The sequence below is a fragment of the Phocoena phocoena genome, chromosome 14, assembly GCF_963924675.1.
Source record: "Phocoena phocoena chromosome 14, mPhoPho1.1, whole genome shotgun sequence".
NCBI lineage: Eukaryota > Metazoa > Chordata > Mammalia > Artiodactyla > Phocoenidae > Phocoena > Phocoena phocoena.
Genome location: NC_089232.1, coordinates 63,711,679 through 63,730,801, shown reverse-complemented (window position 1 = coordinate 63,730,801; position 19,123 = coordinate 63,711,679). Strand labels below are relative to the sequence as shown.

Here is a 19,123-nt window from a genome sequence, read left to right as displayed (position 1 = left end):
TAGAATTAGATTACTTTATAGCAGAATGCTTATGAAACACGAGGGGGGAAATATGAAATAAAATGTATTTTCTGCTTCCAAGAAGATGTGAACATTATAAAAATCAGAATTAAGTCATATGAAACTGTCTCTGCCTCTTGAAAATACAGATGATTCCAGGCCAAAAAGAATTTTTTTTGGCAAAGAAACATACTAAGTTTTTTTTAAAACAATAAGCCCAGAGAATCTCAAGTGCCTATAAAGTGACTACTATAGCTGGGAGGTAACATGGGCATAATGATTAAGGGCCTGCTTTCTTTGGATGTCTCAGTTCGCTGAAGTGAGCATAATTTAGGTGATGGTATGAGCATCTGCATGGCAGCTGCTGGTACTGAGAGTTAATGCCAGAGAAGACAAAATAGTTGGCACACCATTTCCAACTTCATTATTGTTCCAAGGGCCAGAAAAAAACAAAGAAGTTTATATTCTTTTGAAGTGGGACGATGTTGTCTCTTTTTTCTCTTGGGCTTCACACCCTTACACACACACAGTATTCTCAAGATATTTGTAAGCTTGGTCTGACAACTTAGAGTAAGCTGATTTTTTTTTTTCTTCTACTGTAAAAAAAAAAAAAAAAAAAAAATCAAACTAGGTGAGTTTTGTCTGTTGTAGAATCAGCATTCCATTGTAGTTTTTAAAATTGATGAGGTATAGTCCTAGAGAAATTTTAAATGTCCTGAAAACATTTAAAGTACTGGTTTGAAAACTGTGTCTTTCAATAAAGTTTTATTGGGACACAGTCACACTCATTCATTGACATACTGTTGTTGACAACCTGCTTTCCTGCTACCGCAGCAGAGTTGAATAGTTGCAACAGAGTCCTTTAGGCCTACAGCTCTAAAATATTTACTATTTGGCTGTTTGTGGAAAAAGTTTCTGGATGCCGTCTTGCAAGGGGCTGGAAGACCTGGTTGGCCACTAGGATATCTTCACACACCAGACTATGTGTCTTGATCTCTTGCATTAGAACCACGGGTGAATGAGAAACAGTCTTGGAAAACCATTTGAAAAGAACTGAGGGTATCTCTGCTCCAGAAGAATCATTTTCTTTTAAGCGAGAGGGCCAACCCAAGTGGATCTCTTCAGGTCCCTTGTAACGTCAGCTTTCTTGGCTTCCGTGGTAATGTCTGTGAGGAGATGAAGGGCTGTCAGGTGGAAGAGGCATTAGATTGTGAGAATGTGGGGAGGTGAATTAGGATGAATGGGTGCAGCTGACTGTGAGGACGTAACTTCAGCTTAAGAATAGCACTTGTTAGGGACTGCCCATAACTAGAATGTGCCATCTTAGCAGGTAATGAGTTCCCCGTCACTAGAGATGTTCAAATAAAAGTTGTCAGAAAACCTTTGATGTCCCATTCCAACCTTGAAATTCTAGCGGCTCCTTTGGGTAAGGTTTTTGTTTCCAAGCTCAGACTTGACCACATTTTATTCTGTTGTGGGCCTTTAGAGGCTTCTTGGATGATTTTCTGAAAACACAATGCTGGTCAAACCAAAGCAGTATAAAGGGGGAGAATCTCTTCTGTTGGGCAGGGGATGGTAGAAGATAGGCTGACCCAAAGGCAGGCTTTCCTTTGCCCACTGCAGTAACAGTGACCACAGGAAGGGCACTGCTTCCAATCAGCCTTAAAGCTTCAAAGATGAATCATGTCTCTTCCGCTGTCTTGAGCTGCTGCTACCATTTTTGCTTTCTGCCTAGGCTCCTGGGAAGCGGAAGGACCTGGCTGGGGGCATTTCACAAATGTGGATGTCAAAATAGGGTTTCTGTATTGTGCTTTGCCCGAGTTTATATAGGGGCCTGGCTGCAAGTGGCAGTCCTGGTTGAGGCCATCCCTTCTCTCTGCAACTCTGTTGTTACTGCACAAAAGCAGCCGTAGACAGTATGTAAATGCACGAGTGGCTGTGTTCCAATAAAACTTTATTTACAAAAGCAGGCAGTGGGCCTGATTTGATCCCAGGGCCATTGCTTGCTGACCCCTGATAAACATAGAAAATTAAAACTGGCTGGAAAACATCATTTCTAATTCTCTCATGTTTTGGAGAAAAGGTGAAATGACAGGTCCAGAGTCGTAGCATGGCTGAGCCAGGATTACCACCCAGGATCTGACTTGAAGATGACTGTCCATTATGTGATATTGTGCTGCCCCTGCTGTGTAACAGGTGATAGCATCTGGTTTTTAGAAGAGGGCTGTATGAATGAAAGAAATACCTCCTTTAGGTGGCTTGTGAGGAGCCGCAGTGAGAGCTCCAGGGTGGCATTTTAACCGAGGCAATCCTTTAGCCCAGGGCCTTGGCCTCCTTTTCTTAGATGGACCCTGTTCACAGTAAAACAAAATATAGGTTGCATAAATTCATATGGAGAAGGAGTGCCCGGAGTTGTGAAAAAGCACTGGGCTCCTGCAGCTGCGTCACAGGGTTTGATCACTTCAGCTGGGAGTGCCAGGAGATTTGAGACAGATGTTTTCAGACATGCTGCATGCCTAAAACATTTCCAGGGGTCGGGCTGCAAATAGTGACTTAATAAGTGGAGGAACAGGGAAAGTATGCAAGTTGAGGACACAAGAGTTTATTCACCACTAGGTGCACGGCCAACCTCTGTGCATTACATCTGCCTGTCAGGGCTGGCTCTTTCATCTGTCGTGCCCTCCGTACTGCTCTTTGTCTGCCCGTGAATAAAGTGCAGCATTGTGGTTAGTAATCCCACTCCAGTGACTCGACTTCAAATGTGGTTTTGGAGTGCATCCCAGAGTTCTGTTTGCTAAGCTTCCTACTCCTGTTTCAGAGACACCACTGGATACAGAGCAGCGAGCACTAAAGGCTTCCCTCTTTCCTTAACCTGTCGGGTTGTGGGCTCTCTCTTTCCCCCTCTCCCTCCTTTCCTTTCTCTTTTTCCTTTTTTTTTTTTTTTTTTTTTTTAACCTTCCAAGGCAAGTTCATGGATACTAAGCTGATGTGTTTGTTGTTCTTTTTCTCCCTGCCTCCACTCCTAGTGAGTAACCACACTGGCCGCATCAAGGTGGTCTTTACTCCGAGCATCTGTAAAGTGACCTGCACCAAGGGCAGCTGTCAGAACAGCTGTGAGAAGGGGAACACCACCACTCTTATTAGTGAGAACGGTCACGCTGCCGACACCCTGACAGCCACGAACTTCCGAGTGGGTGAGTTCTAACTGTCCTTGCCGACTAGAGTTTGAGATTGTAGCATTTAGACACCCCCTCCATTCACACTGCTCTCTGCTTGAATGGGTTTCTGTCTATGAGTACGCATATGCTGCTTTCATGAGATCCTTTAAATTACTTTCGGAATAATTTTTAACTTGGTATTTGGTTTCTGAGAGAGATGGCAAGGAGAGTATTGCTCCTAATTGTTTATCATGTATACAGCCTTGTGATGATGGGGAGGTATCAGTAGGACAGAAGGGAAGAGGCTTTAAATTAAGACCCTAATGTACAGCTTGCATTGATCAATTTCAAATTTTATCTGCTCAGTGATAAGTAGAATTTATGTTAGATTTGATTCATGTTATAAAATTTAGATGGTAGTGATTAAATTTAAACTTTTATGTCATAAATAGCCAGGTTCTAAAAAGTTTCTAAAAATTGTCAAAAATCTGTATTTCAGTTGTAGAAAGGGATACAGACTTGCATCTTTTGCCACGTTTCTGCTGTGTATCAAAAGGCTAAATTATAAGTTGAAATATGACATGGATTTGGGAGAAGATATGCTAGTGGATTACTGTCAGCACTTAAAGCCTTTTAATCTTTTGTAATTTAAATATGAACTATGGTAGTTACTGCAAAAAGGCTTTTTACTTTTAAATTCTTGTCTCTTTTTTACTACTTTGTAAATGGAGAAAGTATTGCGGACCACTGAATGCTGTCACACTGCCATGTTGTCACGCAATATGGTATTTTTGTCACAGAAAAATGCCTTTTATTATTTTTTGACCAATTATGGTTTGCCATGTGTACTCAAATAATCACAGACACCCACGATACTTTATGAGTTACTCACAAGAATAACCCAAATGTCAGACAGATAATAACACTGGCTAGATCTGGTCTTTTTATGGAATATTGCTGTTTAGTCTTGAGAGCATATGTCTAGGAGGTGGCGGGGGGTGTCTGTTTCAAACTGATTTCCATCAAGACAAAATACAAGGAGGCAGTTCGAAGTCCTTATTAGCTCTTTGATTATCCTACTGTTTTACTGTGACTCTGGTTTCTGTTGAGGTCATAGCACTGCTCTCGATAGTCTATACTTGGAAAAAACATGTGCCCGTAGATACTATTTAAAGGGGTATTGTTAATTTCCTGGCTATGATAGGGGTACTTCAGGCATATTTTTTAAAAGAATTTAACTGTTAGGTGCCAAAGGGCACAGTATGCTCTAGCAGGACAGAGAGCTGAGTCTAATGGGAAGTGTGTTAAACTGATGATCAGGAAACTAGATTCTGGTCCTGGTCCTGCCAGTAACTAGCTAATCCACAGGGTGCGACAGTTAATATTTCTGGACTTTAGTGTTTCTCATCCATAAAATAAGTGGCTTATATTTAGTGATGTCTAAAATTCAGTCCATCTCTAAAATCCTAGGACTTTTTATCAGTAATAAGCCAAATTGTTTTTCAGCTGTTTTACAGGGCTGTAGACAAGGAAGAGAAAAAGCAATTCCCAATTAGATGATTATGGGCTAAATGGCTTATTCCCATTTTTACTTTCCTTGTTTGCCTTCCTTACTCTCATTGCTTTTCTTCCTCCATCATCATCGATAATGTCTGCTCCTCTTCCTTTTGGCATTTTTCATAAACCTTTACAGTAGGAATGACAGAGTAATTGGGTGGGTGGTAATTTTTTGGCTTACAGTGTATTCACTTCGAAACTAAATATTTGAAGGCTTTGAGAAGCAGAGGAAGTCTTCTTGTTAAAACATGCGGCACACTTTCCTCTCTGGCATTAGAGCAGATGTTTAGGAACAGGATACACACAGCCTATTCAAAATACAAAATGGGACACAACTATTTACCAAAAAATCTCAAAACTGGCACTAAAACTCTGCCACAAAAGGATTGGCAAAGTAGTTTAATTAAAAAAAATAATAGTAAAAGGGAGAGGGCATAGTAATGAATAGTTTCACATTGGAAATCATGGGAATTGTTTCATTTCTTTCCTGAGCTATTTCTCTTCTGTACTTCAAATATAGGGTAATCTGACAGACAAGTTTTAAAAATTATTTTACTGAAGATGGTAATTTTGTAGAATTTAGAGATTATGATTCTCTAGAAATACAGAGAATTTCAAAATGCATTTTTAGGCATGTAAGATATCTTCTGGGGATTTACTGGTTTAATATAATGTTATTACTTACAGGAAGTGGTTTTCTGATTGATTTTTTCTCACTATATTTACAATATGTTAAATCTTTTGACAAATAAGATGTGTTACATGGAAAATAGTAGTTTGAGGACAATTCAAAATGTATTGTAACTTGTCAGCTACTCTTTAGCCTCTGATATTTAAGGCTACTAAAAGGTGGGGACTGGTAAACTTTAAGGGGCCAGATAGTAAATATTTTAGACTTTGCAGCCCATACAGTGTGCGTCACAAGCACTCAACCCCGTGTGGTATCGTGACAACAGCCAGAGATGGTAGGTACGGGAAGGGTGTGGCTGCATTACAAAAACAGTCAGTGGCCTGAATTTGACGCTAGTGCCAGCCTTTGCTGACCCCTGCCCCAAGGAGTCAAAATAATACAGGGAAAACCATGTAGATTTCATAGTTACGGCACCTTAATTAAATAATCCACTTTGATGATCGGAAGAGCAGAAATAATTTTTAACATTTCCATGGTGATGTCCAGTTATTTGGAAAGAGGTAGAATGGATATTATTGTCACCATTTTTTTGGACAAGGAAACAGAGGTACACTGACTTAAGTGAGTCTCCCTTCATTACACAGCAATTCAGTTAGCTGGGGCTAGAGCCCAGGTCTCCTTGTGTCCTCTTTAACTCTCTGGGGTCTGACTGTGATGTGTAGGAGGGACAAGTAAGGGAAGAACCTGAGGGAGTTGGGTTTTCTGGGAAGGCCAGATGGTATAAAAGAGAATTAGCAACCGGGAGTCAAATAGCCCTGGGTTCGAATGCTGGCTTCTTCATATCCATTGGTCGTGCTTACCTGGCTCACTGTCCTTTCCAGGTTCAGGTCACTCATCCACACAATGCAGGTGATAATAGGTAGGTGGTGGGTTTAGTAGGCACAGCGGTGACATAGGTTCCTTCCTCCCTTTTTTGTGCTGCTCCTGTTTTTTCTTTCTGGTCTATGGTGACTATGAGTCTGGGCTGGTCAGATGTGAGAGGCAGGTGCATTTCTTGTGACAAGTAAGCATGTACTCTGTTTTCCTGGGAGTTCAGTGGGAGAAATAACCTTAACTTCTACTCAATGTGACTCTAAAAGCGAGGCCTGAATGAAGATGATGTCCAAGGGAAGTACTCTGAGATTCTAAGAGAAACTCATTTTTGTGAATGTGATACTGACATGATATAACAGAATATTTACATGAAGGGGAATTTTCTGTAAAGCAAACTCTAAATACCACTTTTGTTGTGGCATTCTGACCTTTGCCTCCTTGCACTTTCCTGCCTTTGCCTTTTTACAAAATGGAAACATATCCCCGGTTTTCATGGCTTCTTTGCATTTCATGGGGGTATAATGAAGATGACCTCCTGGGACTTCTAAGTTGTTGCTTATGGAGTTATAAGTTTTCTCTAATAAGAAAAACATAGGAATTCTCTGTTGCCACAAGTAGAATATTTCAAATAAAATAATACTGTTGCTTGGCATATCTTACTTGGAGAGAGAGAGATTGAAAGGCAATCACAATTGCAAAGCTAAGACATTTGGTTTATGTGATGCTGCTTTCTCTGAGGAGTTATGAGGGACTCACGTTCCATTAGCACCAATTGAATACTGATAAAAAGTATTTGAGAATTTAAAAACTATGATCCCATGGTATTTCATTTGGTGCTTGCTTCCCCTGAGAGAGGTAAATGGTAATATCCATATTTTATAGATGTGAGTACCAAGGCTTTAGTGGTTTGATCAAAGGTGACTTTAAGTCAGGTTTTCTTATTCCAGAGTCTAAAAACCTCTTCTCTTCCTGTGTTGCCTGCTATGACCATGTGTTAAGTGATTATGTAGACAACATTGTGCTAGATTTTCCAGGACAAGAAAATCGTAAAGCTGCCCTCGAAGAGCTTATGCTTTGAGGAGGAGATGAGGAGTGTATGTAAATAACCCTCATTAAAGGTAGAAAGCTCATAGCAGGACCTCAGAAGAGGAGATTCCACTTCTAGCTGAGGAAGAATACTTTGAGAGAGAAGGGATGGCATGTGACTTTTCTGTTCAGTTCTTTGTGCTCTCCCCAGCTGCTAAACATGTTGGCTCATAGTAGTAGGTTGTCTGACGGCAGACTGATGGGGGCAGTGCAACTTGACACGACGATACGTTCCAAAATAAAGATGGATGGGAAGGGAGAGGTAAGGTTGATAAGGGAAGGAAGAATTTACCCATTTGAATGAGGCATGGAGACATGCAGGCACAGGTGGTTTGTGGAAACTGAGAGGAGTTGCATTTACTGGTGAAAGCATGAAGGGCAGTGATCCTGGATGGCAAGTCTGGGAAGGTAGGCTGGGGCACGGCTGTGGAGCACCTTGAATTTCAAGCTTAGGAATTTGGCTTTTACTCTTTCAGAACTTACTAAAGAAGTTCTCTGAAAAGGGGACATTGATATTTATCATTCTGAAAAAGAGAGAGGGAAGGTTTCTCAGTTTTTTAGGCAGGAAACTGGTGATCTAATAGTCTAAATAAGCTCTGAACAGCCCATAGTAATGATGACAACCTCTAGCTGCTTTCACCTATTGTGAGGTTCCTTTGCTGCCCTACACTGGGAATCTCCCCATGTATGTCAGAAAGCCAACTCAATACAATACTACAGTGTTTTGGGGTGGAATGGAAGCGTCCTTGATGCTACACTCATTAGGTAGGTTCTCCTCATAAGGATGGAAAAAAATTCACTCTCAATGAGGCATTAAATAAACCAGCATCACTGCTCAGTCGGGAGAAGCATTGAGACTTTTTGCGGAGCGGCTTAGTTCAGACACTGAGCCCTTCACCTTCTTATCATTGTTTGGATCCCTTGGTGTTTATCCAGCACAGAAACCAATGAAAGGCAACATGTCACTCTTTGAACTGGTGCATATATTTTCCCCTTAACACATTGTACAGGTTTTATGTTTTTTAAAGATTAGCCAATACAGTACTAAGAAGATGGTTGCCTTTCATTTGGGCAAGTTAGAGTGCTTACGAACTTGTGCAACTACTCCAAAATATATCTAGCCTCATAAAATTATCTTCTAATACTGAGTAAATGTCATAATGTAGAGCACTGCCTTTATTTAAGTTGTGAAGCACCCTTAAAAGGCAGGTATTGGGAACGTTATTCATCTAACGTATACTTACTGAGCACCTACTATGTGCCAGGGATTGGTTTAAGCTTTAGGAATATATAGCAATGAATAAAATAGGCAAAGTCCTTGCTCTCCTGCTATATTAAAAACACGTGGCTATATATCAATAATATATGAACCTTTAGGACATTACGTTGAGTGAAATGAGCCAGTCACGAGAAGACAAATACTGTGATTCCACTTATGAAATATCTAGAATAGTCAGATTCTTAGAGAAAGAGAATGGTAGTTGCTGGTGTTGGTGGAGGGGGGGAAATAAGGAATTATTTCATGAATACCGAATTTCAGTTTTGAAGGTAACATTCGAGAGAGTATATGAATATATAACACTTAACGCTACTGAACTGTACACCTAGAAATGGTTAAGATGGTAAATTTTACATCACATGTATTCGACCAAAATTTTTAAAAACTACAAGAGGGTGTACGTTACTGTCAGATGTATACTATCAAAAATATACTGTCAGAAACATTATATATGATATAATGTCAGGTAGTGATAGATGTCATGAAGAAATAAAAAGTTGAGAGAGGGGAGATCATGGGGAGTGTTGGTGGGAGGTATGGATCACTTTCGGGCATGTTAGGAAGGGCTCTCTGGTTAGATGCTACGTAAGCAGAGACTTAAATGAAGTGTGAGTGATGAACTCGTGGAGGGAGCATCACACACTTAATAATCTAACTCTGTGACTGTGTTTGTTATTTCAACTGTAGAGCCTCTCCAAAGGCTGGTGTGAGAAGCATTTATTCATACTCTTCCAAATGTCATTTTGAGTTAGGTTTCAGTGATGTGTATGGTATCAGGGAATCACATTTAATAATAGCTTTAGATAAAGAGCCTCATGTACAGAGGATAGAGCCAAGCAAATCTTGTCCCCTGGGTGGAAAAATGGTCCTGGAATTATTGCACAAGGAATCTTGGTTATTTATAATTAAAAAAGGATAGGGTCTTAGATGTAGAAACAAATTACCAAAGAAGCTGTGTCACTTCTTTCTTCAACGTTATTTTGTATGAGACGGATGACATGATTTTGGGCTGGAGCTTTTAAGTAAGGGAAATAAAATCCGTTCTGTTTATGAGGGCGTGCACGCGCACGCGTGTGTGTGTTAGGGGGAGGGTAGTGGGTGGAAGGGAGCTTCATGGAAGGGTAGTTCCAGGGGTTGGTCGGACCAAGGAAGAGCAGTAGGTTGACCCTAAAAGCCAAAATTGGGAGAAATCTTCTGATGCCCCTCACTTTCCCGGCTTCAGGAATCTTCATCTGATTGAAGATGAAGATTTCTGAAGCCGGGAAAGTGAGGGGCATCAGAGTGGGTAGTATAGAAAGTATGTCTGTAGTCAGAACAGTTTAAAAAAAAAAAACCTTAGGTAAAAGAGGGTTCAGCAGTCTGCTGGCTCTGTGAGAAAGTCATGTGTGATCGATTGCTGCTTTTAAGCTATGTCTGGCCTGTATCATGGGGGTGGATGGGACTTCTTAAAGGAGTCTTGCTAGGCTAGCCTAGGATAAATGACCTTTCAAAATTCCTTGGAGTCTGCAACACAATGTCACAAAGCATGTGTTCTTTCCTAGTCTGTCAGCTTGAGCATGTGGAATGATCTTTGGAAAACTCCAGACTGCTTACCATAGCACACGGGGCCCCTCCAGGATCAGCTGCCGCCTGGCTCCCTGGCTGTGCCCCTTTCTCTCTGCTTCTGCCAAACTGAGCCTCTAGGGGTGCCAAGGTCCCCCAGTGCTCCAAGCCTTCTGTGCCTCTGTTCACACTGATGCCTCTGCCTGGGGGGGTGTGCTCCCGCACCCAGTCTGCCTGGGCATCACCCACTGCTTCTGCAAGAGTCAGCCAAGCACCACTCAGGCTACAGGGCCTCACTTCCCTTACTTGTTGCCATGCCTGTTTCTTCCACTGAACTCCAGATGGGGGACAGGGCCCTGTCCGCTTCACGTTGTTATCCCCAGCGCTGGTGTCGTGCCTCACTTGGGAGATGCTTAACTCATTCTGGTTGACAGAGTACATTGTCTCTGCAGGTGCCCATGTGAGGGTGGCATGTACACACCTACCCAGCACAGCTTCTTCGTGACTTCTTGGGCAACTGAAATCGCGGGAGCAGAATAATCATCTGAGAAGTCTCTACAGGGCTTGGGGTCACAGGAAAGAACGCATTCCAGTATCTGCAAGATGCATGAAAAAGGGCACCTTTGTAACACTGTGCTTGGAGTTTGGATTTTACATTTTTAACACTGACTGCAGTGTTCTTTCTACTCAGGGCAAAGTGCAGTTAGATTTCCATACCTTTAGTACAGTTTCCCACTGCACGGCGTTCCTGCTCCCCATGCTGCGTCTCTCTAAATACTGACAGTCTTTTAAGGATCAACCTCAAGTTCCATTTCAAACACTTCTGTCTGTGCTATTTTTTTTTTTTTTTCTTTCCTATTTTGCCTCTAGTCATTACCATGCCAATTGACACTCGGTGGTCTAGCTCAGGTGTATTACTGACTGGTCCCAAGACCCTGGGCTGGTGATTGAACCTCTTTGATTCCATGCTGGTAAAATGAATCGATAATGCCTTGACCTTCCTGTAGAACTGTTCTGGGGCTCACGAGAAGCAGCAGGCTGGTGGTGTACGTGGGTCCCTTGGATCGCCTTGAAGATCTTTCTCTACTTCTGAAAATAACTGATCCTGCTCTTAATTAGCAAACCCTACCTCCTGTGAACTGGGGGAGAGTACTTCCCTTTCTTGGATAGGGTGTGCTACCTGTGTCACACAGAGACGGTGGTTCCTTTGTTTACTGATCCCTATAGCACAGTAGCGTCAAGGACACAGGAGGCTGTTTCTTACTCCTCCATGTTGGCGCTCTACTAGCACCAACTCCACTAGTGCACGGAAGGCTCTTTACTTACATGTAGGCTTGCTCTGGGTGGGTTAGACTACCCACAAAGTATTGTCAGTTACCATCATCACATGGCAGAGACAACCTACTAGCACTGTGCCCACCTCTGCCTCGGATCATGTACCACCTCCCTGAGGGGTTCGTTTGCTTACCCAGGAAGCTCTTGCATGTTGCCAAGCCTGCTGGCAAGGGTGAGAGCATTTAAGCAATGTAGCAAGCTTTGGAACCAAAAGCTATGGTCAGGAGGAAAAGTAATCATCTTGAAGAGATGGGGCATCCCCAGAGATGGAGGATTATAACATTTGATCCTACTTTGTGCTGTTCACTTGGCCGTCGTTTGTGTCATTTACCTCTGGACTCCTAGGTTGGAGTCAAATTAAAGATGCTGCTGGACTTAAAATAGATATTGAAGTCATATTTATGTGACATAGTACATACCTGCAGCATTTATTGGCTTACGAGTTGGGCTCAGTTTTGTATCTGTTGCCTAAAAGTCGAACATTTGTACCAGCTTGTCATATTCAGGTATATATAATTTTTCCAAGTGGAGGAGGAATAATGAATTTGTATATTGTTGGAAAAACCTCTTGGAACTAACATCACAGATGATGTGAAAATGTTTTTGAGGGCAGCCACACAGTCCTCTTCAGCCTATGCAGTCCAGGAAAATAAAATAACTACCAAATGGGGAAGGATGAAGTTAGTGAGGAAGTTTGTTTGTGATTTATTTCCCAAAGTTATATCACAAAGAAAGTGAGATGAGCCAGATGCCTTTCTATTGCCAATTTAATGTAATGCTCTCACTGATGCACTTATTAAAACTCAATTTTCTGTCGAGTTGAAGGGTATGGGTTTAAGGAATGGCTTACTGCTTGACTCCATTATCTTGAATTTAGACTCATGCAATAATTACTGAAAAACTGGCATGACTGCAATGTTGGCTTTTTGTAAGATTTGGTGGAAAAAAAGAAAGAACTTTATGCAGTAATGAGAGATTTCTTCACTCTGAGACCAAACTTCAGATGCCCATCAGATTCAATAAAAATTTGTTCTGGATTATGGGGACTTTCTAAGCTTTCCTAGTACAAAAACTCAGCCTGATTTTCATCAAATTTTCCCTAGAAGAGGTAAAAGGGAAACTTGACATTAAAATCCTTTGCAGTGAGGAGAGCAGACCACTGCCCTTTTCCTGGCAAATTAGGAAAGTGCACTAGAACATACTTAAGTCTATTTAGCAAGATTAAAATATGTCACTTTTTGCCACTGCATTGTCCCTTTCTAAAGGAAGGGTGATTTATGAGTCCTTTGGATCTTCTTGTGGTATTAGTAACATCTTAAGCCAGCTGTTTTATTGGGTGTACACACAGGGTAATTAGAAACATCTGAGAGTCCTATAATGTGCCTGGAAATCCATCATGCTGTATGGAAAAGAAAAAAATAATGTTCATGCCAAAGTTGTGTACTTGATAAATAGATGCATTAGTATTAAACAAAATTTATTCTACCATTTTTGGAAAAGAAGCTAGGCTCTTCAGGCTGAAAATATTCTTTCATTGAAATACACTCATTGCAGAAATCATAACCTTATTTGGTAAAAGACTCCTGACTCTGCTGTTCATACAGTAATTATCATTTCCCTTCTGTCAAACTCCATCATATTATAGACCATTTTCTGCCAGAAGAAGTATTTCTTCTTTCTACCTGGCAGTTACTTGAAAACCTTAGAATTCTGAGGGATCTCATTTAAGGAAATTAACTCTTAGAAACGTACTGCACCAGGGACTAATAGTGCCCAATTTGCCTAATAGTCTATCCTAGAAATTGGGTTAGGATTCAAGAGTTCTGGGCTCTATTTTAGCTGGTTATTTGAAATCTGATCTCCAGTGGTGGCTGAGTTTGAATATTTGGGTATGCAGCAATCACAGCGGCTAAGTCAGGGTCTGATTTAAATCAGGTCCTGTTCTCTCCTCCCTCAAGACAAAATCTAAGACAAGAAAACCTAACATTTGGTGGTGGCTGGTGAATGGTTCCTTTCATCTTCATTCACAAATAACAAGCCTTTATGAGAAGTCAGTGCTGAGTCAAACTGACATATCCCAGGCAGCTGTGGACAGGGCTCAAGTTGGAGGCCTCTGGTGTCTTTACAGCCTGTCTTGCTCTGCATGTCCCCACTGGGTGTGCCATTTTTGTCCTTTTTGATCATTTCGAATGGGAGTTTTCATCACTCACAGAAGCAGAATTGTAGCCAATTGTCCATTTTGTTAGAGATTGGCGGTGACTTAATGAAGCCTCTGGACGGAGGAGTGGATTCACCTGTGTAAAAATGTTTACGGTGGGGAGGTGGGACAATCATTAGGAGCATTAAGCATTTTAAAAATTTATTTATTTATTTATTTAAGATGGGGGTAGGAGTTTATTAATTAATTAATTTATGGCTGTGTTGGGTCTTCGTTTCTGTACGAGGGCTTTCTCTAGTTGTGGCAAGCGGGGGCCACTCTTCATCGCGGTGCACGGGCCTCTCACTATCGCGGCCTCTCTTGTTGCGGAGCACAGGCTCCAGACGCGCAGGCTCAGTAGTTGTGGCTCACGGGCCTAGTTGCTCCGCGGCATGTGGGATCTTCCCAGACCAGGGCTTGAACCCGTGTCCCCTGCATCAGCAGGTGGACTCTCAACCACTGCGCCACCAGGGAAGCCCAGCATTAAGCATTTTGAAAGTATTTTAGGCTAGTCTTTAAGAGAAAATACATTTGAATGATATCAAGTTGACTAAACCTGTCATAAGCCATTGTCCTTTCTGATAACGTAAGGTCTCTATTCTGAACTTTCCTATCCACAGTGCCTCGATTTTGACTTATGATCATGGTGCTTGAGAGCACTTTCAGCACTGTAGAGAAGTTGAATTAATGGACAATGGTCAACATGAATTTATTAGTTGGGACAGTAGAGCTGAAACTCCCCTTTCTTTGTGCCACCAAAAGCCCGCCGTATTTCCTTCAGGGTGGCCTCTTCCTCTTTCAAGTGTCATCTACTGACACATGGGTTCTGTGTCTTTGTCTCTGAGATCCTCTTATTTTAGGTACATCCAGCAGGCAGAGCCTTAGCTGGGGGCTCCCTCAGTTTCCTTTCTTCCTCTGAAATATCTGGTTCGCACCCATAATGCAGATAGGAAGGGGAAAGTTGAGTTTGTCTAATGGTTCTCCACCAGGAGAAGTTTGGCTTCCCAGGAGAGATATTTGACAGGGTTACGCGACATTTTGGTTGTCCAAACTGGGAGGGGGGCGTATCCTGTCATGTAGTGTGTAGAGACCAGAAATGCCACTAAGTAGCCACAGTGCATAGGACAGTCCCCACAACGAAGAATTATTGGCCCCAAACGTCAACAGTGCCAAAGTTAAGAAGCTCTGCTGTAAGCATCGCCTTTTTCCCCATTGGACAACATCTTGGACCCACACCCTGGTAGTTTTGTCCGGGTCCCTGGACAACCCTCCCTCTTAAATCTAAATCTCCAGGTAGTTCTCTAGGTAAAACCTCCAGCATTTTGACACAAATGTATTCTGTTTGTGATGATTCTGGGCCTCAAACTGACAGCTCCTTCAGCCCTCCTCATATGTGTGTTCCCTAGTAAACTGGACCCTGCCTTCTGTAGGCTTGATTTGCATTTGACTGTTTATATGAGATCTCGTTGGATTTTAGAGGGTGCAAGGATCGAGATGGTTTGGGATATCTCAGGATGACTCAACAAGTAGGATTGATTGGCCTTTATTATGAGGATTCTTTAGAAACTGAAGAAATAACAAATGGGAGAACACTTAGCACAGGAGGCATTTTTTTAAAAAAGCACATCTCAGAAGTGATTGTATAATAGAAACCACTTTTCAACACTAACCATTGCTACTGTGGATACCCGTTTGCGAAGTGTCTGTGCTATGGCTATTGGGAAAGGAAAGAAAGCCAAGTGTGTTTATTTGAACGATAGCATCATCACATGTTCAAATAAACACAGCACCTTGGGAGGGTACAGGTTTGTTATTTCTAACCCAAACGTCTTTACACATGCCTTTTGAAGGGTCGTGTTGCCAAGTTTGAAAGAAAAAGCTATCCAAGCATTAAAAGTCTGACATATTATTTAACTTGTTGAAAAAAGAAAAACTTCCATGGCCAAAACACTCTAGGTTAGCTAGACAATGAAGTGTATATCACTTTTTTCAAGAGCTCACTTTTGGACAGATCAGGAGCACTAGAGAGCGAGTAAAGACATTGCCTTCACCTGCCTATAACCTCTTATAGCAGTTTTCTGTTATGTTTTTTTTTGTTTGTTTGTTTTTTGCGGTACACGGGCCTCTCACTGCTGCGGCCTCTCCCGCTGCGGAGCACAGGCTCCGGACGCGCAGGCTCCGCGGCCATGGCTCACGGGCCCAGCCGCTCCGCGGCCTGTGGGATCCTCCCGGACCGGGGCACGAACCCGTGTCCCCTGCCTCGGCAGGCGGACTCCCAACCGCTGTGCCACCAGGGAAGCCCTTCTGTTATGTTTTGGTCATCTTGCCCGGGAAACTTGGAATTTTCACAGTTGGTTCTTTGGTGCTTTTTCACTTGAATGAAATGCCTGTTCTTAATTCCGTCAATAGGGCGGTGATACATGTTATTGCTTATCTTCATAAGACTCCAAACATATAATTCACGTGGCTGATTCTTTTCTGTTGTATCTTTTCTTTAGTTGTGGTAAAAGATAACATTTACCATTTTAACCATTCTTAAGTGTATACTCCAGGGGCATTGAGTACATTGACAATGATGTACAGCCGTGACCACTATCCATTTCCAGAACTTTTCATTTTTGCAGAGACTCAGTACCCATTCAACAATAACTCCCCATCCCTCTCCCTCCTTGGTCCCTGATAACCTCTGTTCTATTTTCTGTCTCTATAAATTTGCCTCTTCTAGGTATTTCATATAAGTGGAATCATACAACATTTGTCTTTTTGTGTCTGGGTTATTTCACTTTGCGTAATGTTTTCAAGATTCCTCTATGTTGTGGTGTGTGTCAGAATTCCTTTTTTAAGCTGAATAATTCTTCGTTTTATGTATATGCTACCTTTTGCTTGTTCATTCATCTGTTGGCGGACATTTAAGTTGTTTCCATCTACTGTGGAAAAAAACTGCTATGAACACGGGTGTACAAGGGCTGTTGGAAGCCCGGCTTTCATTTCTTTGAGGTCTATATCTAGAAATGAAATTGCTGGATCATATGGTAATTCTGTTTACTTTTGAGGAATTGTTAAACTGTTTTCTACAGTGGCAGCACCATTTCACGTTGCTACCAGCAGCGCACTAGGGTTCTAATTTCTCTGTGTCCTCACCAGTACTTCCTTTTTTCCCCCCTTTGGTAATAGGATCCTAGTGGGTATGAAGTAGTATCTCATTGTGGGGTTTTTTTTCCAGAAAAATAACACGCTATTTTTTATTATTTAAATGCTCAACACACCTCTGTGATACCTTTTTGTTTGTTTGTTTGTTTTTGTTTGTTGTTTTTTTTTGCGGTACGCGGGCCCCTCACTGTTGTGGCCTCACCCGTTGCGGAGCACAGGCTCCGGACGCGCAGGCTCAGCGGCCATGGCTCACGGGCCCAGCCGCTCCGCGGCATGTGGGATCTTCCCGGACCGGGGCATGAACCGGACCGGGGCATGAACCCGTGTCCCCTGCATCGGCAGGCGGACTCTCAACCACTGCGCCACCAGGGAAGCCCTGTGATACCTTTTAACCTATATTTTGGTTGCATGATTTGTGACAATTCTGCAATATCATTTTCTACAGAGAAACATAAGTCCTTTCTTTACCAGGGTTGATAAAAATTATACTTGATTATTGACAACATGTAAAGTATTGTTCATCTTTACAACTCTTTATTGGTGGTGTCATGTAAATTTTTGGAACGGCTGCATTGATGAAGAAACTTTCTCATTTGAACTGTAAGATTTTGGGGCATTACGAATTTTTATTTACCATGAGTATTCTTAATACTGTTTTGTTTTTTTTAACATCTTTATTGGAGTATAATTGCTTTACAATGGTGTGTCAGTTTCTGCTTTATAACAAAGTGAATCAGTTATACATATGTTCCCATATCTCCTCCCTCTTACGTCTCCCTCCCTCCCACCCTCCCTATCCCACCCCTCTAGGTGGTCACAAAGCACCGAGCTGATCTCCCTGTGCTATGTGGCTGCTTCCCAATAGCTGTCTATGTTACGTTTGGTAGTGTATATATGTCCATCTCATTGTGGTTTTGATTTGTGATTCCCTCATTACTAATGATGTTGAACTTCTTCTCATGGGCTTATCACCCTTTTGCATATCTTCTTTAGAGAAATATTTATTCTAGTCCTTTGCCCAATTTTGAATTGGTTTGTTGTGGTAGATTTTTTAAAAACTGGGATTTCCGCTTAGCAAGTTAGGCGTTTAATTACAGTGTTATCTATAGTTGATATTAATTGTGAATCTTCTGGGAGACCTGAGTTCTAGTCCTGGTCCTGCCATTTGGACAAGACTCATTTTTAAATCTTAAGTTTTTCATCTGGAAAAGGAGGAATTTAAGGAGTAAATGTTCAAGATCTTTTACAGCCCTGAAATGCTATTATCCTATCTAATATAAAGCCCTTTTAGGAGAATGATTTTAGAAGTGTAAATGGAATTAAGCTATCTTTAGTATGTTTTATTCTGAAAATATTTACTACGATTTCCCAGTATGTACAGTGTGTTCCCTTTTGTACATTTTTGGCTCCACTCTCCACTTTAAATCAAAGGATGATTTTATACAAGTTTAGTAATATATTGTGTGGTGATGTGTCATCGGCCTGACAAGCTTGATCAGAATACTGGAGGCCTGAAGCATTTGACAAACTTACAAATAACTCTGTAGTTTTCTTGCCTAGTCATTTAGATCAGAGTGCTGAGAAGAGTTTGGCCAGAAACAGAATGCCTCCATGGTGGCCTGAAGGAAGCACAGCTTGTATGGAGTGAGATGCAAGGATGGAGTTGCTGTGGGTTCAGCCACTCAGTTTATAAAGAGCTAATTTTTTTTCTCTTTCTTTTTGGTGGTGAGCACTGAAATGAAGGCCTGCATGCCTTAGAATGTGCTGGACCCCTTCTGCAAACTATAACAAATGTGTGGTTGAGGATTAAAAATAGGAGCTGTAAGGGTTTAAATCACCTTACAGGGAAGATAAAGTCAAAACCTAATTTTAAACTTAAGGAACATAGTTTTTATTGTAATTGAAGAGGTAGCTTTTCTATCTGACCCATGTTTGAGTTCATTTATCTCTTGCCAATTCCCCGGGTTATCTCAATTTACTTGGATTAACAGCTCCTTGAATTTTTTTCTTCCTGTGGAATTAAAGAAAAAGCCAGATGCACAAGTGTTCTGCAGCAGTCAAAATGCAGAGTTTAATGGTTGCCTGTGCTGGAAATCCAGCCTGCTCTGCACCCCTAAAGGCATCAGTGAGCTCCCTTTTCCTTCAGGAGATGGGCGGGTGGAGCGGGAGAGAGGTCGGGGTGTTTATTTGCAGCCCGTGTCATGAGGAGCTCTCTGCCAGGTCCTTATTTTTGCACTACCAGGATACTATTCTCACTGTGGTTTTCCCAGAACTCAGCGGAGTTCCTATGTACCGATGTCAAGAATCTCTTTATT

General features: G+C 41.7%; 1 protein-coding gene across 24 annotated transcripts in view; it reads left to right on the top strand.

Annotated features, from left to right (window-relative positions):
* LTBP1 (latent transforming growth factor beta binding protein 1) overlaps positions 1-19,123 on the top strand; it is a 428,310-nt gene that overhangs the window by 169,162 nt on the left and 240,025 nt on the right. For 22 of the 24 annotated variants that reach the window (XM_065891731.1, XM_065891722.1, XM_065891732.1 and 19 more), the window contains exon 1: positions 2,972-3,194. In XM_065891731.1, coding sequence (XP_065747803.1) covers positions 2,972-3,194 — 223 coding nt within the window. Of the gene's footprint in view, positions 1-2,971; positions 3,195-19,123 lie in introns of those variants that run through there. The other 2 variants (XM_065891713.1, XM_065891712.1) reach the window with 1 other exon arrangement.